Consider the following 23,568-nt stretch of genomic DNA (forward strand, 5'->3'; position numbering starts at 1 on the left):
TCCAAATTACACATTTGACAGTTTATTAGAAATATAGGTCCTGCGGAGACGCCTTTTATCACTCAAGACTTGGAAGTGGTTCGCTAGGTTAACGACGGGGTCCGCGGCGCGACGCGCGCTCGCGGTGTCATTCCAACACTCTCTCGCGCGCGCCTTTTCCCGCCCGTTGCCCGTCGCATCTCTCCCGCTTCATCGCGTCTTCCTGAAAAAACACTCCGCTCAGGGGCTGTAAAGGGTACGTGCTTTTATATTATTCCTTTCTTTAATCAGAAACCGGGCAGTACTGTATTTACCTCCTGTTGTGTTCTTTCGTTATTTGGCATATTTACGTTGATTTGCACCGTAATGAGGTATAAGGAACAAATAATAGGTTTATTCCATGCCGAAAAAAAAAGAAGAAAGAAAACGCAACGTTTCAGCCGTGGAGCCTTCTTCAGGTGTGAAGGCTCCACGGCCGAAACGTTGTGTTTTCTTTCTTCTCTCTTCAGCATGGAATAAACCTATTACTTGTTCCTTTGCAGCCTACGCATGCTGACGCAGCTACCCTCCTGAACCTACAGTATATACCCCCAGTGGAAGTCAAATTGCTATGGAGCTGGGGGTTCGTGCTTTATCACACAAGGTACCAGAATCTATCTTCTGATTATCCATCTTGTGAATTACTAGATTAAAGAACAGTAGGTTATTTTCCTTTTCAATACACCGAATTACCATTTACAACTCAAGTTTCCTTCCTTTGAATATAGAGTAGGACCCAGCTCTGTTCTGGGAGAGCTTTACCCACCTGGCATCGTTCAGAGGCGACCATTATATCATCGATTTCTAAAGACTTGGAACAGCTTCTCTGTGATCAGTGAAGCAGGTGGTTCGATGAGTTAAATAATCATTTGGGATCAAGCCCTTCAGCCCTCAAGGACAAGGCCTATCTTAATGACAATACTTCCTTAACTCATCAGGACCTTATACTGTAGGTACTTCTCTTTAAAAACAGGTGACCTAGAAGTTTATCTCTACTAACTGGATTAGGGCTCTCTAGGAACAGGGCTGGGGACTCCTGACGTAAAGAGTATACTTGATTCTCCTAACACCTATGGAATTGTCTTTTTCAGTGCATTTCACGCTAACCTTGAGCATGTTGCAGTAGATGTGAGAGGTTAAACCAAAGCAGGTGGTTCTGATTTCCACCTCCAGAAAAACTGACATGATCTCAGCACTTTGGGAAGATCTGGTCACCTCTTTGGATTTATATTGGGAAAATCTCCTCTCCTAATTCAGTCATTGGACGATGATGTTATTTTATCTTGAATGATGGGTATGCTGTAAAACAACTACTTACTGTTATTGTTACTGTTAAAAGCAAATACAAAAAGCATTAAAAAGCAGGTGTTTTTTCACAGCTGTGTGGGTTTTTTTTGGGGGGGGTTGAAACTGGGTTGTGCACTGATTGTGGACCCCAGACACAGTGAGCACTGGGAGAGCCCTTCTCTCCCATGATGCAGGATGGCTGGCAGTCTGCGTTAGAGCTCTGCCCTGCGCTGGAATGGCGCTCTTTCTATATAAAGAAAGTGGGTTCAGCTATTTGGAAAATCCCCCCAACCCACCCCCCCACCCAGAGCAACCCCACCCCCCTTTACCCTCGTGCTCCAGATGGCCAGCTGCTCCTCTCACTCTCAGAATAAAAGAAGTCCAGATTCCTACACACAACTCTGTGAAAGTTTTTTTTTTTTTAATCGTCTTCAGAACTTGGCGCTCCGTCCAGCTTGGGTTCTGCACTGGGGCTCTGGATGCCAAGTCCTCCTGCCTACTGTAGCTGCATCAAAGACATTCTTCGTTTGGGCCCCAGGCTTTCACAGTAGCCTCCTATTATTAGGGGTGACGGGAGGCCGTAGCTGAAGCAACAGCAGTAAAGGGCGTGTCGGTGTCTTCCCTTGGAAGAAGCGCAAAGATCCTCTCCTGCTAGCATGAGTGATTTGGTCACGGGGAATATGTGCAGAGCATAACACCAAGCACCAGAGGGAGCAGCCACAAACAAAACAGTACCTGCTGGCCCCGTCATGTGTTTCCCAAAAGAAGGAATCAAGATGGGAATTTGTCTTTGGAAAGCACGGCTGCTGTTTGGGTTTTGATAGGTGCATGCGCTTTAAAATATTCAGGTTGTGACAATTAGCCAGGCATGAGAGGGGAATCACCTGAAGGGATGTGGCTCTGCAGAGCTGAGTGCAGGAAAGAAGTGAAGACAGCGTTGGTGCTGCAGTATTTTGCTTTTCCGTGCTTGTTGGTGGCCATCTAAACGATCTTAACTGCTGTCACCTTTATTGGTTTTGGGAGTTTGTCAACATGCTCTGAAGTTTTGATCTACACTGTGCATAGGTTGCATTTTGGAAATCCTGGGCATGTATTTGCAAATCGTGTGCATTTTAATGTTTTCATTCCAGGCCCTCTCCTCTGTTTTTTTTTATTCTTGGCTGTGCAATAGTCATGAGAGGCTACCTCATTGACTATCACCGTAAAGGGTCACTTCAGGAGTTTTTGCCTCATATGAAGGCGCTCAAATAGAATGGACTTGATTCTTGATGGACTCAGTTTTAAGTTGAGTTTTCTGTAGGTCAGGGCTGATGATGTCACAGGCATGAGCTGTATTAGTTCTGCATTCACAGGGGCATTTGGCAGTGGTGTGCAGACCTAATAGGGGCATTGGCAAAAGTCATAAAAGAGTTAATGTGATTAATCTGCCAAAGGGTTTGTGTGTCTGTGAGATTTATGTCTTCTGAATTGCCAGTTCCTCCACCCTACTACGATGACTTGGACTTAGTCCTGCCCTAAAACACCATCTCACTCAAATCAGACCTTTGCTATAAACAGCCCCCTTGCGTTGATTGAAAATGTTCAGGTGTTGTTCGGCTTCTCAGGCAGCGCTGTTTGTCGTCTGTGCCAGCTTCCCGTGATCCAGCTGGGACATCCGATACAATCTTCATTGGAATGGTAAACATGCTGATATGAAACACCCTGAAATTCCCCCGTGCCTTATAGTAATCAGAGCTCTACAGCACCAGAGGGTGTGGATCCTGAAACTCAGGGTGGAGCTTAATAGGACTTTGAAGGAGCATGGAGGGATCTACCCAGACATGTAGTTGAATCTGATACTTCGGCTTCCTTCAAGAAGTGGCTGGAACAGATCCTTGGATCAAACAGGCTAGATGGACTGAATGGCTCTCTCTTTTTATATATATTTTTATATAATACCACAATAATGTCAAAATAACTGCAATCATAACACTTGTAACCTTATGCCTGGACTTTCTGTGCATCCCAGCGGTTACTCAAAGCATCTGTAAAAAGTTGTTGGTTCACAACTTTTGTTAACAATATGTTGTTGTGATTCTGACATAATGCGTGGACTGCAGGCAGCTACAAACACTCAGTTTGTGTTAATAAACAGGCGAGAAAGGAAAGTCATCCAGGTGCTGGAGGTGGGAGCTGCATGGGAAAGAGAATTGTAACTTCTGTTAATCGGGCTGTAAACAGAGCACTGCCAGGGGGAAACTGACAGAGAAAGAAAATGGAGAAAAAAACCTTTTCTTCCTCTCATGCTGCTGTATTCCGTCTAATCTTCAGCTGAAATAAAGGTCTGCTGATCGCTTCACCTCTGTAGCCTGGGCTCTGATTCTTTACCCTGTCTCCTGAAGAGAGGTTACTCTCACCCATCTGCCTTCAGCTCTAATACTTTCTCAGGTGTGTAATACCATAGAGAATCCTGCCTTATTCGTTTATTTAAGAAGCCTTTTCTTGGAGACGATAATAGAATGACACGCAACACAAAACAGAGCAGACACAAACCCCTCTGTATCAGGGTAGCTCAGCCTGTGGTGTCATCCAGGGCCTGATTCAGATGCTCATGCAGAAGCCTGTTCAACTCACCTAGGAGGCAGAGTAGTGCTGTGAAAACATCAGACATGTGTCTCGTCATTGTCATCACCTCCCCCCATAAACATGAACAGATTCTCTCAGTGGGCAGGTGATACATGTTTGGACCCGAGGAGCAGAAGAATAACATGACATCACTATCCCTGGCCGAAACCCTTCACTTTCTAAATCCTGTTGAAAATTGGGGAAAATGTCCAGTTCGGACCTGTGTAGCTTCACCCCTCATCACAGCAAACGAATTGTGAAGAACGGGGTTGAGATCCGGGTACAATTTCCAAACCTGGAAGAATACATGTGTTCTGTTCAAGATGTTCTTGCAGAAGCCTGAAAACTCAGTTGCAGTTGTTATTCCTAATATTTTGACCACTCAGTGTATGAGTACTTCAGTGTGTCTTGGGTACATCACCAACCTGTTTTCCCGCCCTTCTGTAAGCACTGGTGTTCGGTGATGCTGACTTGCGCTATTTGGGGAGGATTTTTGGAGTCGCGTTATAGAGCGTCTGGCATTTGCTGGCTCTGATCAGGGACATCTGAGCCTCTCTGGACGCGCTGACATATCTAAGGCCCCTGCGAGATGGGCGGAATACCAGTGCAAATGCAACAGCGTGTGCTTCTGACCAAGAAGTCGCGTTTTCCAGCCTGATTACCCTGCTGTGCAATCACGTGCCCTGGTTCCATTGTTCCAGAGCTGTTGAAGTGACAGTCGTTGCATCCTTGGGCAGGTCCTTTGTTAAACCACACCGCTCCAAATCCTTTACCCTGCCTGATGTCTTGTCTCTTGGTCCCCTGTCCTGCCCTTGTGGCACATGGGAAGAATCCTGTTGCACTTTATCCTACTGCCCGATACTAACCTGAGCTATCTGTTCTTTTGTGTCTCCAGGCTCTGACGGAGAATTGGAAGAAAGTCATGTTTTCTTCCACGAAAGAGAATCAACAGTGAGTGGACAACAAAACTTTTATTTTCCCCTTTCCTTTTGGCTTTACTTCTCTATTTTTGGTTTTCTTTCTCTCTTACTTTCCCCGCCAAGAACTGTAGGTCACTCTCCTGTGCACCCTCAGTGAAGGGTCTTAACACTGCAGACCAGCTTTCCAACAACGGCGCTCATTCGTTCCTTGACTGCCTCGACACTGTTTCATAGCATAAGGTCTCTTTTTAGCATTAGGTGGCTTTGAGACGCGTTCATCTCAATGTAGTACAAAAACAGTCATATTTTGTAAAAATAAACAAATTAAATAAAAAAAACCTCAGAAGGATGCTGCAGCTTTCGTGTTAACCAGTGCAGATCCTGCCCTGCTGCCCTGTGTTTTCTACCCAGGCTGGTGAGGTAAGGAGTAAAGAGCGAGCTGCCCCCTCACAGAGACCTCCCACTGCCGCGCCCCCTGCTCACCCTCTCCTGTCTGCCGAGGAGCCGGAGACCCCAGAGAGAGTGGTGAGTTAAGGCTGTGATCGCCGTGCTGCCAGTCACCTCAGCTGAAACTCTGTGTGCACAGCTTCTGGGTGACATTTGGTTTGTCATAGCTAGGGCGTCCTACATCCCTGTGTTTAAAGCCGTTTCAGAGCTGAAAATGTTTCCAAAAGGTCCTCCCACCCATCTGTTTTTCTAACTGCTTTGTCCAGTACAGGGTTGTGGGGGTGCAGGATCCTAGCCCCACAAGCAAGGGGCGCAAGGCGGGGTACACCCTGGATGGGACGCCAGTGCATCACGGGATGCACACAGTCACAGACGCGCACATATTCATACCTGGGCCAGTTTTTCCAGATACCAGTTAACCCACCAGTGTGTCATTGAACTGTGGAAGAAAACCAGAGAACACAGAGGAAACCCAAGTCAGCACTGGGGGAACACACAAACTCCACACATACAGAACCCCAGGTCCAAGACTGAGCCAGCGCTCCAGCGCTGCCTCACTGTGACTTCCTCTGTTGACTCTGCCGTAGGTTCAGAAGGAGAAACTCCATGCAGAGTTGAAGCAGGTCTTGAGTTTGAAAAGAAGTTTTCTCAAAGAAACGTCACATCCTTCCCTACAAAGCATGGATCCTCCTGTCCAGATCAACGTGACACAGGTAATGATCTGATATGGGCATTTCTTCACCTCTTACAGCATTCTGAGTGCCTGTCTGAAGAACTCTTCCCTAAACATTCAATGACACACAATGCCAAAGAAAAGAAACCTCATTAGTTTGTCAAGTTTATCAAGCATCAATTATTGGACGTCTCTCAAATGTTTGGGTTTTTTTTTTTCAAATAATCAAAAATGTCTGCTGTACCATTCAAATGCCCACACTTTTGAAAAGGTATAAGTTACCAAAAACAAAAAACTATGTTAAACAATTCAGTTGCATGATACTTAACCCATTCTAGCCTGGGATCACTGTGTTAAGTCCATTATTGGCAGACGTGATCCTCAGTATGTGGGGAATTGATAGCTCCTCCTGACCCTGGCCAGCCACCTTCTGCCTTGTTGACCAGCTGCTGTACTTGTTGCCCAGGAGGAAGTGGCTCGCTCCGAGCTAGTGGAGGTTGTCGTGGAGACAGAGGCCGAGGCTGGCGCCAGTGGGTTCAGTGTTGCAGGAGGAGGGGAGCAGGGCATTTTTGTCAAGAATGTGCTCAAGGACTCACCGGCAGCGAAATCCCTCAGCCTCCAGAAAGGTCAGATTTTTGCTTTATTTTCCATCTCAGATCGACGTGACATCACTCCCCAATGAGTGACTGTGACAGTCTACTTTTTAATTGTGAGAGCAAACAGGTACGCTGTAGATGCCTTCTGTATGGGAAGCCTGAGAGGCATGAAGGCCAGTGCTCTCTTGCTGGGCATCAGTTGCAGTAGCCTGAGCTGTCACTAGCCCTGACCTGACCCTGTTCTGCAGTGGGCTTACAGACACTGATTCCTTGTGATTGCAGTTTTGAAGCTGTAAGCGTGGGGGGAGCCAGGAAGGGAGACTCCCACCAACGGACTTGTTTGTTTCCATCACGGGATCTTAAACAATACAAACTGCACTAGATTTCAGGCCTTCTGGGGCTACAGTACAAAAGAGTTTATAGACAGGGCTTCTTATAAGTGGTCCACAAGTATACTCGCAGACATTGCATGAAATGCATAACGAACAGAAAATAGTTCTCTTCATTACCACATTTTCCCCCCGCCGTAGGTCCACAATCACCAAAAACTCACACCAGGGCCAGTTTCCCCAGAAGTCAATTAACCTACCTTGTGGGAGGAAACAGGAGCACCTGAAAGAAACCTACACAAACACAGGGAGAACATACAAATTCCATGCAGACAGTACCTCAGACATTGAACCCACGGCCCCATTGTTGAGAGGCATCAGTGCTAACCCCTGCTCCGTCGTGCAGCATTCACGAACTGGATGCCAAAAGTGATCTGAATTCCTGTTTATGTCCCTTTAAACCCGAGCTACTTGATTTCTGCCATTTTGATACTATAACTTTGATGCAAATAGCTCTCTGAATGCTAAATTAATCCTGAAAATGATCAGTTTGATTAAAAAGTTGGTTCAGAAAACAAAGCAAATGGCTTCAGAGAAGTGCATTACATTTAAAAGTGTCTTTCTGTAATCTTTTTTTCCTGAGTATCTATAATAAACAAATCTACCGAGGGAACAGGACTAAATTTAACTGACCTTTACTGAATAACTGTCTTGCTGTGCATTAAATGACATTTGCTTATGTCATTGCTGGCCCCTTTGAACTGGAAAGCACTTCTTTGGGCTTTATTTTTTCAAATCTGTTCACAATTTTACTGTATGTGGTTTTGACATTTGAGTTACATTGCATATGGTGAAGTTCTTTGGAAAAAAAAGTTGTTTTCCAGATTTGTCTGGCAAGTTGAATATGAAAGAATATGAAAGAAGTTGTGTTATGTTTCATTTCTTGTTTTATGTTTTTTGTTTGATTTTAAGTTTTATGCTTAAAATCAAGAGAAAAACTATCTGCTTAAATGATTCAGATCTCCCTTGTTTAAATTCCTCATTGTTGACAATATGGATTACTTGAAATGAGGATAATTTGGTGAGGGGGTGGCCGTGCAGATGACCTCTTTGGCATGTGCTTACGTAGAGGACGGTCATATGATGATATCAGTCACACAGTTACGGCTTGACGGCTCAGCTTTTCTTGTTACCCCTTTCCTCACAGGAGACCAGCTGCTGAGTGCCAGGGTGTACTTTGACAATGTCAAGTACGAGGATGCTTTGAAGATCCTGCAGTGTGCAGAACCCTACAAGGTGTCCTTCTTCCTAAAGAGGACAGTTCCAAGCTCTGATGTCAATGTCTCCCCCGGCTCTGTAAGCCTGGATGTTAAAGGACCAAAAGCCAAGATGCCCAAAATGGTAAAGGACCCTTCCCCTGGTGGTCATTTTTCTTATATCAGGACACTGTAGAATAGATCATTGCAAGCTGACCATCATTCCTTGCAGGTGAATCAGGATGCAACACCCCTGCATATAGACAGAGGTGAAATATACAATAGTGTGCATATGTATTAGAACACCTATTAGTAATTTTGACATATTGCTCAAATGAAATCAAGCCATTGGAACTGACAATCTTGGGGACAAAATACATTTTTATGTAATTTAATTTATCAGAGAAATTGGAACCAACATAACTTGAGATGGATGTTATTTTTAATACAAAAGATTTCTAACACTTTATTTTGAATACAATATTTAGATATGATTTGCAAGTTATAAACATACATAGAAAAATACGTTTTACTCTGTGCGGTCACATAGGAATAAGATGCTATTTAAAATGCAGGACTCCGATGCACTGTACTCTACTATGTATTGTGTGAATTTTCACTCTAAGCAAAGGTATATCTTTGGATTTTCAGCGGGTCAAGAGTGTCAAACCCCTGAAGACAAAGAAAAGGATGGGCAGGTTCAGCCTGAGGAAGAGCAAGAAAGGCAAACTTCCAGCTGGGGCAGAGCTCAAGATGGAGGGATCACCGGCCAAGCTGGAGCTGAGCCCAGTGGATGTTGAGTTTGCCTTCCCAAAGTTCTCCAGGCTCCGAAAGGGGGGAAAGGCCTCAGCAGAGGGGGGAATGAAATTCATGGGCTCAGGTGCACCGGGAGGCGTGGCGATCACAGGCCGAAAGAAAAAGAGGATCAAGTTTCCAAGGATGAAAGTAAAGGACTCTGCAGGAGCCCGAGGAGATGTGAGCATAGAAACACAGAAACCAGAGGGAGAGCTTGCCATCACTTTACCGGAGGGCAAAGCAGACTTTGGTGGCCCCGAGGCCAAGCTTAAAGCCAAAGGGAAATCCCCAAAGTTTGGCATCTCCTTTCCAAAAACTAAAAAGGCCAAAGTGGAAGTTAGCCCACCTGAAGGAACCGTGGATGTGAAGCCACCGGAGGCCAGATTCAAACCCCCATCAGTGGAGTTTGATTTCGGTCTTCCCCTGGGGAAAAAGGAAGTGAGTTTGCCAGAACAGGAGATTACAGAAAAAGAAGGGCATAAATTCAAGCCACCCAAAGTGGAACTGGGCATTGCTTTGCCCTCAGGAAAGGCAGACATTACAGTTCCCCAACCAGAAGTTCATGTGAAGGGTCCCAAGGTGGATATCAAAGGAGGCCCTGAAAGAGAAGAAGGCACGCTGAAAGCGGAGGGCTTTAAAATCAAGATGCCCAAGGTTGGCATCTCCACAAAAACAGAAGGAGTGGATGTTCCTTCAGCCAAGGGCGAACTTGGTATTGAAGGTCCAGAAGGCAAATTAAAGACACCCAAAATAAAACTCCCTCAGATAGAGCTTTCCATGCCTTCGGGTGAGTTTGAAGGAGCTGGAGCAGAACTGAGTATCGAAGCCCCAGAAGGAAAGCATAAGGGTGGTCTGAAAATGCCATCAATAGACATTGCAGCACCCAAAGTGGACATTGATTTTGGTCTTTCAAAGGGCAAAGGAGAGGGTGAAGGTGAGCTGAGTGCTGAGGGCACTGTTGATGAAGGCATGAAGGTTAAAATGCCCAAAGTGACACTCCCAAAATTTGGAGTCTTTAAGGGTGACATGGAGGCTCAGGTGTCTCCTCCAAAAGTGGAAGGAGAGATCAAAGGCCCCAAAGCAGAGGTTGAAGTAGTGGACATTGATGCTAAGGGCCCGAAGATGAAGATGCCATCTGTTGGTATTTCTTTGCCAAAAATAAAAGTAGAGGGCGCTGGACCTGAAGGAGGCATGAGAGTTGCAGAGGAAGGTGGCGAGGGAAAGATGAAACTGCCTGGCATCAAAATGCCATCCATTGACCTTTCAGTTCCCATTCCTGATGTAGATCTGCACCTGCCAAAGGGGAAAGGGGCTGCCGAGGTAGAAATGAAGGGTGACCTTGATGCAGGAAGCCGAGGCAGCAGGGAAGGTCTGGATATAAAGCTGAAAATGCCAAAGATATCTCTGCCAAAATTTGGTGCCTCTGGGAAATTGACAGAGCCAGATGCTGATGTACATATCTCTGGTCCTAAAGTCGATGTGAAGGGCCCAGGAGCAGATGTTAAAATACGAGATATTGAAGTAGAGGGTCCTGATGTTAAAGGTGCAAGGATAAGCATGCCAAAAGTAGACATCTCTCTACCGAAAATCAAGGTGCCTGATGCAGAATTAGATGTTCATGGAATGGAAACTGAAGGCCTTTCCTCAAAAGGCCCCAAAATATCTATGCCATCAGTTGATATCTCCCTACCAAAGATGAAATTGCCAGAGGTAGATTTGAAGACTCAGGGTATTGAGATAGGGGGCCCCAAAACAGGCATGCCAAAAGTGGATATTTCACTTCCCAAAATGAAATCTCCAGAGGCAGACATCAAAGTAGAAGGACCTGGTGCCAAAGGGGCAAAAATAAGCATGCCAACAGTGGATGTTTCACTACCGAAAATGAAGTTGCCAAAAGCTGATATTGAAGTAGAAGGGCCTGGAGCTAAAGGGGGAAAGATAGGCATGCCGAAAGTGGATATTTCTCTTCCAAAAATGAAGTTGCCAGCAGCTGATATTGAAGTAGAAGGGCCTGGAGCTAAAGGGGCAAAGATAGGCATGCCGAAAGTGGATATTTCTCTTCCAAAAATGAAGTTGCCAGAAGCTGATATTGAAGTAGAAGGGCCTGGAGCTAAAGGGGCAAAGATAAGCATGCCGAAAGTGGATATTTCTCTTCCAAAAATGAAGTTGCCAGAAGCTGATATTGAAGTAGAAGGGCCTGGAGCTAAAGGGGCAAAGATAAGCATGCCGAAAGTGGATATTTCTCTTCCAAAAATGAAGTTGCCAGAAGCTGATTTTGAAGTTGAAGGACCTGGAGCTAAAGGGGCAAAGATAAGCATGCCGAAAGTGGATATTTCTCTTCCAAAAATGAAGTTGCCAGAAGCTGATATTGAAGTAGAAGGGCCTGGAGCTAAAGGGGCAAAGATAGGCATGCCGAAAGTGGATATTTCTCTTCCAAAAATGAAGTTGCCAGAAGCTGATTTTGAAGTAGAAGGGCCTGGAGCTAAAGGGGCAAAGATAGGCATGCCGAAAGTGGATATTTCTCTTCCAAAAATGAAGTTGCCAGAAGCTGATTTTGAAGTAGAAGGACCTGGAGCTAAAGGGGCAAAGATAAGCATGCCGAAAGTGGATATTTCTCTTCCAAAAATGAAGTTACCAGAAGCTGATATTGAAGTAGAAGGGCCTGGAGCTAAAGGGGCAAAGATAGGCATGCCGAAAGTGGATATTTCTCTTCCAAAAATGAAGTTCCCAGAAGCTGATATTGAAGTAGAAGGGCCTGGAGCTAAAGGGGCAAAGATAGGCATGCCGAAAGTGGATATTTCTCTTCCAAAAATGAAGTTACCAGAAGCTGAGTTAGACATAAAAGGAAAAGAAATGGAAGGCCCAGATAGAAAGGGTCTAAAGATGGGTATGCCTAAATTTGACATTTCCCTCCCTAAAATTAAATCAAAAGAGATGGAATATGATGTCCAAGGAATGGAAATAGAAGGTCCTTCTGTTAAAGGGCCAAAGATATCTGTGCCAAAAGTCAACATTTCCTTGCCTAAGGTGGATGTGCAAGGACCTGAAATGGAAGGGTCAAAAATATCAGCACCAAAAGTTGATATATCCTTACCAAAAATAAAGCTTCCTGAGGGAGAAGTGCCTTCAGTTAAAATGCCAAGTGTTGACATTGATATGCCAAAGATTGACCTTGATCTGAGCCTGCCAAAGGTTAGAGGAAAAGACACAACTTTGGAGCATGGTATCAGTGCTCCAGAGCCATCTGGAGGCTTTGACATGCCCGATGTTCATCTCAAGATGCCCAAAATCCCAATGCCAAAGTTTGGAGTCAAAGGCAAAGAAGGGGAGATGGGGGCTGATCTTGAGCTTAAAGGAGATATAAAGACACCCAAAGGCAAGATTGATGTTAGCCATCCAGAAATAGAGGCCAGTACCAAACTGCCAAAAGGCAAACTGGACATTAAAGGTCCTGAATTTGAGTCTGTGGGCACAGATGCGAAACTGAAACTGCCTACAGTCAAAGTCCCAAAACTTGATATTTCTGCGCCTAAACTACCAGATATTGACTTAAATATCAAAATGCCAAAGGGTGCAGCTGAAGGAACTGGTGGTGTGGAAATTGGCCAAGGACCAGAGGTGAGTGCCAGAGGTCCAAATGTTGAGATTAAAATGCCGAAAATCCCCACATTTGGAAAAGGAAAAGGGGAGGCTGAAGTCAAGGCTCCAGAACTTGACATAGAAGCTCCAGACTTGCACTTCAAAGGGCCTAACATTAAAATGCCCAAGATTGGCATCTCTTTTCCCAAAGGCAAGCCTGGAGAAGATGGCATTGAAGGTGAAGCAGGCATCTCTCCACCCACTGTAAAGACAGACACTATTACACCTGAAGCAAAGGTTAAGGTTCCAAAAATAAAACTTAAAACCAAGGGGACTGATGTAGACATTGACACTTCTGATGCAAGCCTCAAGCTGCCAACTGTAAATCTTCCGACGGTGGACATCTCAGCACCCAAAATTGACCTGGATTTCGGCTTGTCCAGAGCCAAAGCTGAAGACAAGGAGCAAATAGAATTGCTCAAGGCTGAAGGTGATAGGCCTTCTTCGGGAGCAAGCTTTGATGTTCCGGACGTTTCTCTGAAAATGCCAAAGTTTTCTCTTCCCAAGATTGGGGGGAAATCAAAGCATGGTGATCTGGAATTAGAGGGACGGGGTTCGAAAACTGAAATCAGAGTAACCCCCCCAAAAATAGCCATAGAGGGCAGAGCACCATCGGAAGAGTCAGATGCCGATGGAAAACTAAAAGGCAAGATGAAGATGCCTAAAATCAAGATGCCTTCTTTTGGGATGTCCTGGAAAGAGGGAGAAGTTGGTATTAGTGGCCCAGAGGTTGAATCCAAAGTCAAGAAAGGAAAAGTGGATATCACAGGGCCTGAAATTGACATTGAAGGCCCTGGTGGCAAAGGGAAGATGCCCAAATTAAAATTACCCAAATTTAAAATATCATCCCCTAAAGGCAAGCTCCCAGAGGGAGAAGCTGAGGTGAAACTAAGGGATGAAGTGAGTGGAAAAGGTGGTGTCCAAGCACCAGATGTCACCATCAAAATGCCCAAGTTCTCCATGCCTAAGTTTGGGTCCAAGGAGGGCAACCTTGATGTGAGTCCGCCAGATGCCGATATGGAGGCCAAAGGCAGAATCAAAATGCCATCCCTGGAAATCTCCCTCCCAGCTGCAAAGCAACGAGAAGGTGAAGTATTGTTACCTAAAGCTGAAGTAGATGTAACGGAAGAAGACATCAAGGGTTATGGAGGGCATTTGAAAATCCCCAAAATGCCAACACTTGACATTTCAGCCCCCAAAATCGAACTGGATGTAGGTTTGCCTAAAGCCAAAGCTAATGCTTCCCTTGACTCTGACCCAGGTTTGAAGGCAGAAGGTGACGGCAGCTTTGAGGGAACTGATTTCAAGTTAAAAATGCCAAAGGTGAGTTTGCCATCATTTGGTATCTCTGGATCCAAAGAGAACGACATTGATGTTAGTGGATCAAAACCAGATGTAGGTGCCTCCCAACGAGTTAATATAAAAGGACCCAAGGCTGAACTCTCCAAACCCAAGATCTCTGCAGTTGCTCCAGACGTGGACATTGAGGGAGATGAAGGCAAATTGAAGATGCCAAAGATAAAAATGCCTAAGGTGGACATATCTGTACCAAAAGGTAAATTGGGAGATGTTGACATGTCTCTTGGTGAGGGTGGGGTTGACAAATTAAACATTGAAGGAGATACAGGTGAGGGGAAATTTAAAATGCCTTCTTTTGGGATGCCGAAGTTTACCTCCCCTACAGTGAAAGCTCCGGATCTTGATCTGGAACTCAGCGTAGGGAAACACAAGCATGAGACTGAAATCACTGGTCCAGAGGTGGATGTTAAGGGGAAAAAAATTGAAGTATCTGGCCCGGTTATAGATACAGAGTCATCTGAGTTTAAAATCAAAATGCCTAAAATTAAAATGCCAAAAATAGGAATATCGGGTCCATATTTAGAAGGGGCAGATTTGGAGTTAGATACTGGTGTACCGAAAGCTGATAAGGGAAAGGGAAAGATAAAGACTGAGGCTCCAAAAGGAAACAAGGATATAAAGAAAACAGAAACTGAAGAAGAAGGGGCAGAAGGTAAATTCAAAATAAAAATGCCAAAATTTGGGATCAAGGGCACAACAGAGCATCCTGATCTTGAAGCCGATGCTGCTGGTGAGGGAGGGGATGCCAAGTTCAAAATGCCCAAAATTTCCCTTCCAGGTGTAGGTTTTTCTGTTGGTAAAGAGGGAGGCGTCGATGCTTTGGATATACCAGAGGCAGAAGGGAGCAGTAAAACAGGAAAGTTCAAAATGCCTGATGTGGAAATTTCAGGACCGAAGATCAAAGGGCATATGGACACTGACACTACAGGTGCCAACGCTGACCTCAGTACCCCTGAGGACAAAGAACGCATCAAGTTGCAAATGCCAAAAATTACACTGCCCTCAGTTGGGTTCTCAGACACAAAAGACAAAAGTGCTTCCACAGAGTTGATTGCCCCAGAGGCTGATGCAGAGGGCAAAATAAAAGGGCCAAAATTCGAAATAAAAGCTCCAAAGATTGAGATTAAAGTCCCAGATTTGGACATCAGAGCTCCAGAAGTGCAAGGAAAGGGTCCCCTGCTGGAGTCTGAGGATCTAGAAACTGATAAGGACAGGAAAGCCAAAGCCAAAAAAGCAAAGTTTGGAATTGCTCTGCCTTCCATCTCCCAGCCTGAAACAGCAGTGAAAATGTCCACACCAGGCGCTAAAGAGAAAGGGCCTGATGTGAAATTGAAAGCAGGCACCAAACCTTCTGAGTCTACAGACACTGACGGAGACTATGAAGGCCCCAAGATGCCCAAAGTCAAGAAAGCAGTGTTTGTTTTTGCAAAGCCCAAAACCAATGGGTCAGACGCCTCAGAGGGAGAATCGAGCTTGACTGAAGCCAAAATGAAAGTGCCCAAGATCAAGATGAAGCCCTCCGTTGGGAAATCCCACCCCAAGGGAAAAAAAGGAGACGAAGTGAACGTAGAAGGTGAGGATGAGGAGGAAGAAGAAGGGAAATCAAAAGGGGGCAAACTGAAAATGCCCAAGGTCACCTTCTCTCCGGGAAAAACCGGCTCCTTTGATGTCACTTTGAATGGATCTGGCTCTGCTGGGTCCAAGAAAGGAGAGAGGTCGGGTCCTCAGGTCAACGGAGAGAGTGATCTTACATTCCAAAACGGATCCCAGGAAGCAAAATTTGGAAAGATGAAACTACCGAAGGTGGAGTTCTCCTCTCCGTACTCCAAGGGGATGAGTGGGGAAGGGGACGCTGAAATGAGCATGAAGCTGGTCAAATCGGAAGACTCTTCGGGTATGGAGGGAGATGGCAAAGGAGCGAAGTACAAGTCTCCCAAAATTACCTTCCCAGGCTTCAAAAGGAAGCCAGGCAAAGAGGACGGAGAGGAGAAGGCAGGCGCGTTGGTGTCTTCCAAAGCCCGGACTGAAATGGTCTTGCTAGAGCCGGACCAAAGGGAGGCTTCCGAATCCCCGAAGCCTAAAGTCTCCATCGGATTTGTCTCGGGGAGAGGCCGAGGGGATCCAAAGAGCGCGGTGGCGACCGGCAGTGACCCAGCTCTCAAAATGGGGGCAGAAGGCAACGTGGACAGCAAGGACAAGTCTCCCCGATTCAAGATCCCCAAGTTCTCTATAAGCCCCCGATCGACGGGAATCCTCCGCATCACGGAGGGAGGTTCTCCGCAGGGCAGCAGGGACTCTCTGCAGCGCTCCGAAGAGGAGGAACGATCTTCTCGCTTCAAGATCCAAATGCCAAGGATAGGGTTCTCTACCCAGCATGCTTCAGAGGAGCCGGTAGTGACAACCAAGGAGGGCAATGTGGTTGTTGTCACAAAAACATCAAAACACACATCAACAGAGTCAGGGACTGAGAAATCCACTACCATTTAATAAATGACAGAAAACCATGGGACTATATGTACAAGATAGAGCAGTGAGTGGCTTCTTCGTCACTCATCTCAGTGTTTAAAATAAGTGACCACTTCATTTTGTTGTTTTTATTTTTTCTATGTTTTCCTTTTATTTCTAATATTTGAGCTTTTTTAGCAGTTCAGGCCGTGAATGTTGATGTCATTAAAAAACAAAAATATTATGTAACCTTTTTTTTGTACAAACTCATTGCCGTACATGTCCCCCACATGCATTGTGTATAACCTTAAAAAAAAAAGAAAGAATTGGTTGTAATTTAACAAACTCGAAGCGAAATATTGTAATTCCAAATTTATGCTGACATTTATTTTAAAATGTTTTTTTTATAATGCAATTGGATTAACTTTAAAGGGGGGATGGGCAACTGTGGCACTAACAAATACAGGAAACGAGTGGTGTCTTAACTGATTTGCTAGCACAAGGGATAGACGAGATTAGATTAGAAAGAAAAAAATACTGGGTCTTTGTTGATCTGATGCTATAGATAGATGTGAGCTTCTTAAAGCAGTGTGCAAAGGGTAGTTTGCCTTCTTTTTGTTTTTATATATTTATGATACTGTTGAGAACGGCATTTCTTTTCATATTCCAAGAGATTGCGTGTTATGAGTTGAAGTGTAAATGAAATTTACTGACTGATCAGTGCTTTGTATTAAGAAAGTACTGATATGGTTTTGTCATAGAGATAGCACTACAGTGTAATGTCATGTGGTCATGTTGTCATCCTGGACACTGTGCCTTGGATATGATAAACTGGGCTCCTTTTCCAGGTTTATTCAATGGGAACTGAAAGCAGTGGCCTTAGAAAGGTTCAGCGCGGGGTCAGAAGAGTTATTCCTTGGCACAGCAAAGTGAGTGCACAGTTAAACTGCAGAAAAGCAATGCAGAGTGGTGTTGAGAGAGTCACGGGTGTGTAGTGGTGCTATTGAAATGTGTCACATGACAACACATCTAAAGAGCAGGCATGTGCAGATTCACCACAGGAAGTGTCTGGGTGGGAATTGACCATCTTGCCTGAGGAATACAAAGAGCTCATACTGCACTGGAGATTAGTGATACCACTTAACAGCATATGTACAGAGAGAGAGTTTCAAATGTTTTGATTTATTGACAGATGAAGTTGCATGAGTCTTTTGGAGCCCTTTGAAACTTTTGCTTTTTCTTTCTTTTCTTTTTTTTTTACAAATAGAACTTAACATCAAGCTACGTGTAATATATGCTCTGGCTTGAGGAGGGACTGTTTCCGAAGAATGCAATGTCATATTAATTAAAACAATACCTTAACTTCTAACTTGTGTTTTCGCTCTCCGTTCTGTGTGTATCCTTTTCCAGGTGTGAAAGCTTTTAGGGGTCAGGGTCTCCCAGGTAGGCTAAACAGGACGTTTGCCTGCTGTGATGGGTTTTCCCGATTAACAGCGCCGACTAGTTTTCCAGCATTTACCTCAGCCTCTCGCCGAATAGCCACGCCTGGGATTTGTCAGAGTTGCTGGGAACTCTGTGGGGTTGTCACTGAGATCTGTGTCGCTCCTCCAAGTGTTGCTGGCCGCCCTGCGCTGACGCTGCAGGTCCCGATGTGTCGACGAAGGTGGCTCAGCTGGTGACTGTATGCAAGAGGTTATAAAGAAAAGAACAGCCAACCAGGTCCACAGTGTGAATGAACGTACTTCAGCTGCAAAAACTGCTTTAAGACAAGAAACTGGTCTTCCAGGCCTAAAATCTAGGTTTTCTGTATGTTTTCAAGCTCTAAGCAGCTCTGCTCCTGACTCAGTTAAATTTTAGCCGGACCAGCTCATTCCTTCTGTGTGCCCCTTGAGCAGCTGGTGATCTAAAGAGACATGGAAAACCAGCTGGAATCCATTCCCTGAGGACCAGAGGAGGGAACCTTTGACTTAAGAGTTGTTACACAAAGAGTTAGCCAAGCAAATAGGCAAACAACCCAGCTGAACACACTCCTTAGTGCGCCTTGCATTGTCCAACACAAGCTTCTTTTGCATTCTGGAAACTGATATTTACAAGTGGGAAGATCTGTTGTAAAAGGTAGTTTCTACATTTCAAGTTCAAGTTCAAGTTTATTGTCATAATACTCATGTACAGGTATATGGTATAACGAAATGCTATTTAGCTAGCTCTCAGACGATACGTAGTACAAAAAAAACAACAATACAATTGTATAATAAAAGACAGACAACAGGCAGATTTCCATCCCTGCTCCTGAAAGATCCAGATGCTGTTTGGTGTTCCTGCCCACCTCTAAATTCATTAATATGGGATATCGAACAGCCGATTGCAGGCATCCACGAAACCAGGGCTGGGCCCCATGACTACTGCTTTTGAGGTAAATGTCTTAGTCTGCAGTCCATAACCCATAGTCCATATTGCAGGAGTTAAGGAATAACCAGCTCCACGGCCAGATCACACACAGCACACCTTAAAGCTTACAGTACTTGACTGGCGCGGTTCCTCCGCCACCCATTTCGTCCCGCCACACCTGGGGCGCGAACCCGGTGTAACGCAACAGGGAACCAGCCGCATAAGCTAAAGGAGACCTCCCCCAGCCCAGGCAGCCGAGGTCCCTGCTACGCGCAGGGAGGGCGGTGACGTCACCGCATCCGAACTAGTTCCGCTACACGTACATCCTGCAAAGCTTGAACACCAACATGCCCCCCAAAAATTGTTTCATCAAAATACAATAAAAGGACAGGAAAAACCTATCCAAGATATTCTTTCACCTTTAGAAATGAGCCACCATGAGTTACTGTCAGTGTTTGTGTTAGGTACACGGCTTTTCAGAGAAGACGCATGTGGGAGGTGTTGCGCACAGTGGCAAGAAGGTGAAGAGTGTTGTTATCCGTCCAGCTTGACCACGTACTGCAGGTCCTGCACCTACAGCACGTATATCTGCAGCCCTGACTGGCCACACCAAAGCAGCACCAATAGCCTACGACTCCAGCGATCTTAAGAAAGATCGCTAAATAGGTTCAGTTCAACCAATAATTACATCAGCAAAGTTGGTATGAACTTGGCGGAAAATCCAGCAAATGCCTACAGCCCTCCAAGACTGAAGTTACGCTTTCAGGTCTAAATAGTCACCTCTCTCCTGACCCCCTTGACGCTGACATTTGCACCAGCTGAGCTCTTGGATTGCCCGAATTAGAAACATAAAGCGTTTTCAGTCCTGTAACTGTCATCATTTTATTTCCCTATCATAAATGCATCCGAAAAATAGTTGAATTGAATGCTTCACTGCGGTGACTGCAGTTTATTACTTGTATTTTAGACATAAGGAGTCCAGGTGGGTAGCTGCGTCAGCATGCGTAGGCTGCAAAGGAACAAGTCAGAGGTTTATTCCATGCTGGAAAAAAGAAGAAAGAAAACACAACGTTTCGGCCGTGGAGCCTTCTTCAGGTGTGAGCAATGGACATACTGGGCATGGAACACAAATTCCATTCGAGTTGCAATACTGGAAAAACGCCACTAGATGGAGGCATTCGGCAATAAGTCTAACAGGGCTGCGTGTTTCTTACGTGCAGTATGTATCAAAATCGCCTACCCCTATAAACTTGTACTCGCGGACTTCAAACACTCTTGTATTTTAATAACACATCACCTAGACTGTAATGCCACTTAGAGTCAAGAGGAATAGTGAAAAAAAATGTGAGTGTGTGTACAGAGGGATATACACAAAGCGACTGCAGAAACAGAGAAGAAAAGCAAGATAAAGAAAAGCATACTTTTAAAATACACCAGAAGAAGGCTCCACGGCCGAAACGTTGTGTTTTCTTTCTTTCTTTTTTTTTCAGCATGGAATAAACCTCTTACTTGTTACTTTTAAAAAAACGCGAACTATAAAGGGTGTTTATTTTTTACTGTAGCTATACTTTACAAATATTAGAAGCTTAGAAACCACAAAATGCTATATAAAATTAATTAAAAACTGATCTTTGAAGAACGGATCTTACACGGAAAGATTACATTTTATATGTGATGATTTGACGACCATATTTGTGTAAGAACTGAAAGAGATGAGGGGAAAAAAACAAATCAAAGACTGTACAATCTTAATTAAGGAAAGACTGAAAAAATGCTTTTCTAGCACAGGATATCCACTGTACTAACAGACTGAAGAAGCAGCGGTTCTGTGATAGGTGAGAACATACAATGAAATTTCAAGTGCTTCAACTTCCCAAATTGTTACCATAATAAAGACCATCTATGCACAACTACGTAAGGAATGGTGTGGTTATGGTGTAGCAGGACAGGACTATGCTACGTAGTTCGCGGTACGCTACTCCAGCGCCTCAAATGGATGTAAAACGCACCTACCCCTGACTCATCTGTTCCCGATTCGAAAGACTTTTTCAAAGTTACACGCAAGTCTGAAGCAGTTATAGAACTCTGCCACTAGGTGGCACAATAGCGCAGTGCTGTATACATAGCGGTCTAAATGTGTGCGTGAATCACTACAGAACCGCAGTAGCATTGCTCATCCAAATTCACATTTGCACATCACTCTTCCTATTGTAACTAACGGAAAAGCATCAGCATGTAAATGCATGTACTTTTTTCACCGTTGCATCCCGGTCATCTTATCGAGATAGAAAGCTGGAGAGTGATATTTTAAAACCTTTTTTCCCCATTTTTTCTTTGTGTTTTGTTAAAATGGCTCACATTACAGAAAAAGTCAGACAGAAGAACAGTGAGCAAAACAAAAATAAAGGCACTGACTTAATCTCTTCGGTTACGTTCAGTAACCCATCAATCATTTCCTCCGATTTGCACCTTGAACACCAGCCTTCCAGCTCTGCGCCCCTCTTTCAGCACGAAGAGCTCAGACTGGTCTGCGAATGTGCTGCCCAGCAGAGTCTTCTTTCTGTTGTACGTCACACCAGAGCCAGAACAGGAAAACCATTCGCCCATCTAGCCCATTTGGTAGTAAGTACAGAGCTGATCCAAGGATCTCAAACAGCTGCTTCTGGATAGGCTTCGCCAACAAGGCTGGGTAGCTTGTTCCACACTCCCACAACCCTTTGTGAAAAGATTTAACTCCCATTCTCAGTTCTAAATGCACATCTCAATAGTTTCCACTTGTAGGCTCTGGAAATTAGGCCTTATGAATCCTGACAGAGCCTGCAGCCTAGAACAGTAGGAAGAGATGTGGATAATGGCTCCTCAGCTGTTATAAACAAAAACACTTAGTGTTCTAATTTGCAGTAATTAAGCAACAAAATCCACATATAACGGGATTGCTCAAAGCCTTCAAGCAAAGGGGCATCATTTTCTAATGATCACCTTCAACAGAGACAACACTGCACCACACACAATGCACTACACAGACATCAAGATATTAATATTTACTTTCTGTCACTAAAATTAGGAAGTAACAATAAAGGGCAGCAGATCTTTAAAATATAAGAAGGGTGTCTGCACTGTAGAGAGAAAACCTGGTTATTGAGAGTGTCGCGGGGAAGTGTTTCCCAGCTGATGTGGAGACCCACTGGAATGTCTTCCAGGCCCTCATAGATTGCCGGGCTCTAATTTAGCCTCTCAGGCTTCATCACATTCCCAAACCGAGCCAGTTCGGCAGGAGCTATGTGACGCTCGGTTCTTCAGTTAGGCTGCAACCCAATCTGCAACACCATTTTACCATATTAAACCCACACAAAAATAATAATAATTGCTTACACTTATGTGGCGCTTTTCTGGACACTCCACTCAAAGCGCTCTACAGGTAATGGGGATCCCCTCCACCCCCACCAGTGTGCAGCCCCACCTGGATGATGTGACAGCAGCCATAGTGCACCAGTACTCCCCCCACACACCAGTTCTCATTGGGAGGAGAGCAGAGTGATGAAGCCAGTTCAGAGATGGGGATTATTAGGAGGCCATGATTGGTTGAAGGCCAATGGGAAATGAAGTAATACTGTAGAGCAGAGGTCTCTGTCCCTGGTTCTGGAAAGCCCCAATCCAGTTCTTCTTTTAGGTCACCACAAATCACCTGTTTGTTCAAAATCAGAAAACACTTGTTTAAACAATCGATCAATTAAGATAGGAATGTTACAATGAACAGAACATGGGTCTGTCCGTCCATTTTCTAACTGCATCTTCCATTTCAGGATCGCAGGGGTGCTGGAGCCTATCCTGGCAAGTAACGGGGTGCAAGGCGGGGTACCCCCTGGATGGGGGGGGTGCACACACACATGAACACACTCACACCAGGGCCAGTTTTCCCAGAAGCCAATCAACCTGCTAGTGCATTTGTGGACAGTGGGAGGAAACCCACAGGGGGAACATATCAGGTCCCCAGTGCTGTGAGGCAGCAGGGCCGACCACTGCTCCACTGCAAACACTGGTCCTTGAAGGATGTTCTGAGTTTTGTTTCAAATGAGCTGTGAAGGACTTAGTTCAGCACACCAGCAGTGTAACCGTCCACAGTAAAATTGGTCTTTAGAAATTGGTGACTTTAGGGCTGCCTCTAACACCTGCTGGTCTGGGACTCTCCAGGACTCTGCTTTTCACCATTGGTTCCTAATCCTGGTACTGGAAACCTCAGGGTCAGCTGTGCTCTCAGCTGCTTGATTGAATCCTTCACTGAACCGATCGAGTAATCAGACCTTTTTCATTGTTTGAGTCTCCTGTAGAGATGATGTTTTCCAGATACTCCAGTTCCAGAACCCGAAAACGATTCAGTCATGTCTAATTGGTAAATTGTTAGTTACCTCTGTGGTGTAGATAAACAAACCTCTGAAGGGTCTAGGGTCCCCACGACCTTGATTGGGAACCCTTGGGTAGTCTCAGAACCTTACGCCATCACCTCCTCATTCATTACACGGACAGACATTCATTGCAGATTTTCATTCAATGATGTCATCGCCGAAAGGGGTCCCGGTGAACACTGTCCCAAAGAATGGGGCTTCAGGAAGGCTGTTAGGGGGCGGGGTCCTGTCGAGAGAAAGGGGCGGGGAAGAACCATGTTTATCCAATAAAAAGAGACGAATCCAATGATATGTAAATATAAAGAACGCACATGTCTGTCGAAGGCCAATCAGAGGCAAGGTGAAGTGTGAAGGGCGGAGCAATCGGTAAATACTTTCCACTATTGCAAATGACTGGCCAATAGGAAGA

The 23,568-nt window shown here is 44.9% G+C and overlaps 1 protein-coding gene across 3 annotated transcripts in view; it reads left to right on the top strand.

The window, feature by feature from the left end:
* The window catches only part of prx (periaxin), a 31,767-nt gene extending 14,030 nt beyond the window's left edge, over window positions 1–17,737 (top strand). For 2 of the 3 annotated variants that reach the window (XM_088627684.1, XM_088627685.1), the window contains exons 2-7: window positions 4,805–4,860; window positions 5,241–5,354; window positions 5,864–5,989; window positions 6,416–6,575; window positions 8,082–8,275; window positions 8,782–17,737. In XM_088627684.1, the coding sequence (XP_088483810.1) occupies window positions 4,805–4,860; window positions 5,241–5,354; window positions 5,864–5,989; window positions 6,416–6,575; window positions 8,082–8,275; window positions 8,782–16,410 (8,279 nt within the window). In that variant the 3' untranslated portion in view covers window positions 16,411–17,737. The remainder of the gene's footprint in view (window positions 1–4,804; window positions 4,861–5,240; window positions 5,355–5,863; window positions 5,990–6,415; window positions 6,576–8,081; window positions 8,276–8,781) is intronic. The other variant, XM_088627686.1, reaches the window with a different exon arrangement.
* The last annotated feature ends 5,831 nt before the right edge of the window (window positions 17,738–23,568 follow it).

The sequence above is a fragment of the Lepisosteus platostomus genome, chromosome 4 (genome assembly GCF_059453375.1).
Source record: "Lepisosteus platostomus isolate fLepPlt1 chromosome 4, fLepPlt1.hap1, whole genome shotgun sequence".
Lineage (NCBI taxonomy): Eukaryota > Metazoa > Chordata > Actinopteri > Semionotiformes > Lepisosteidae > Lepisosteus > Lepisosteus platostomus.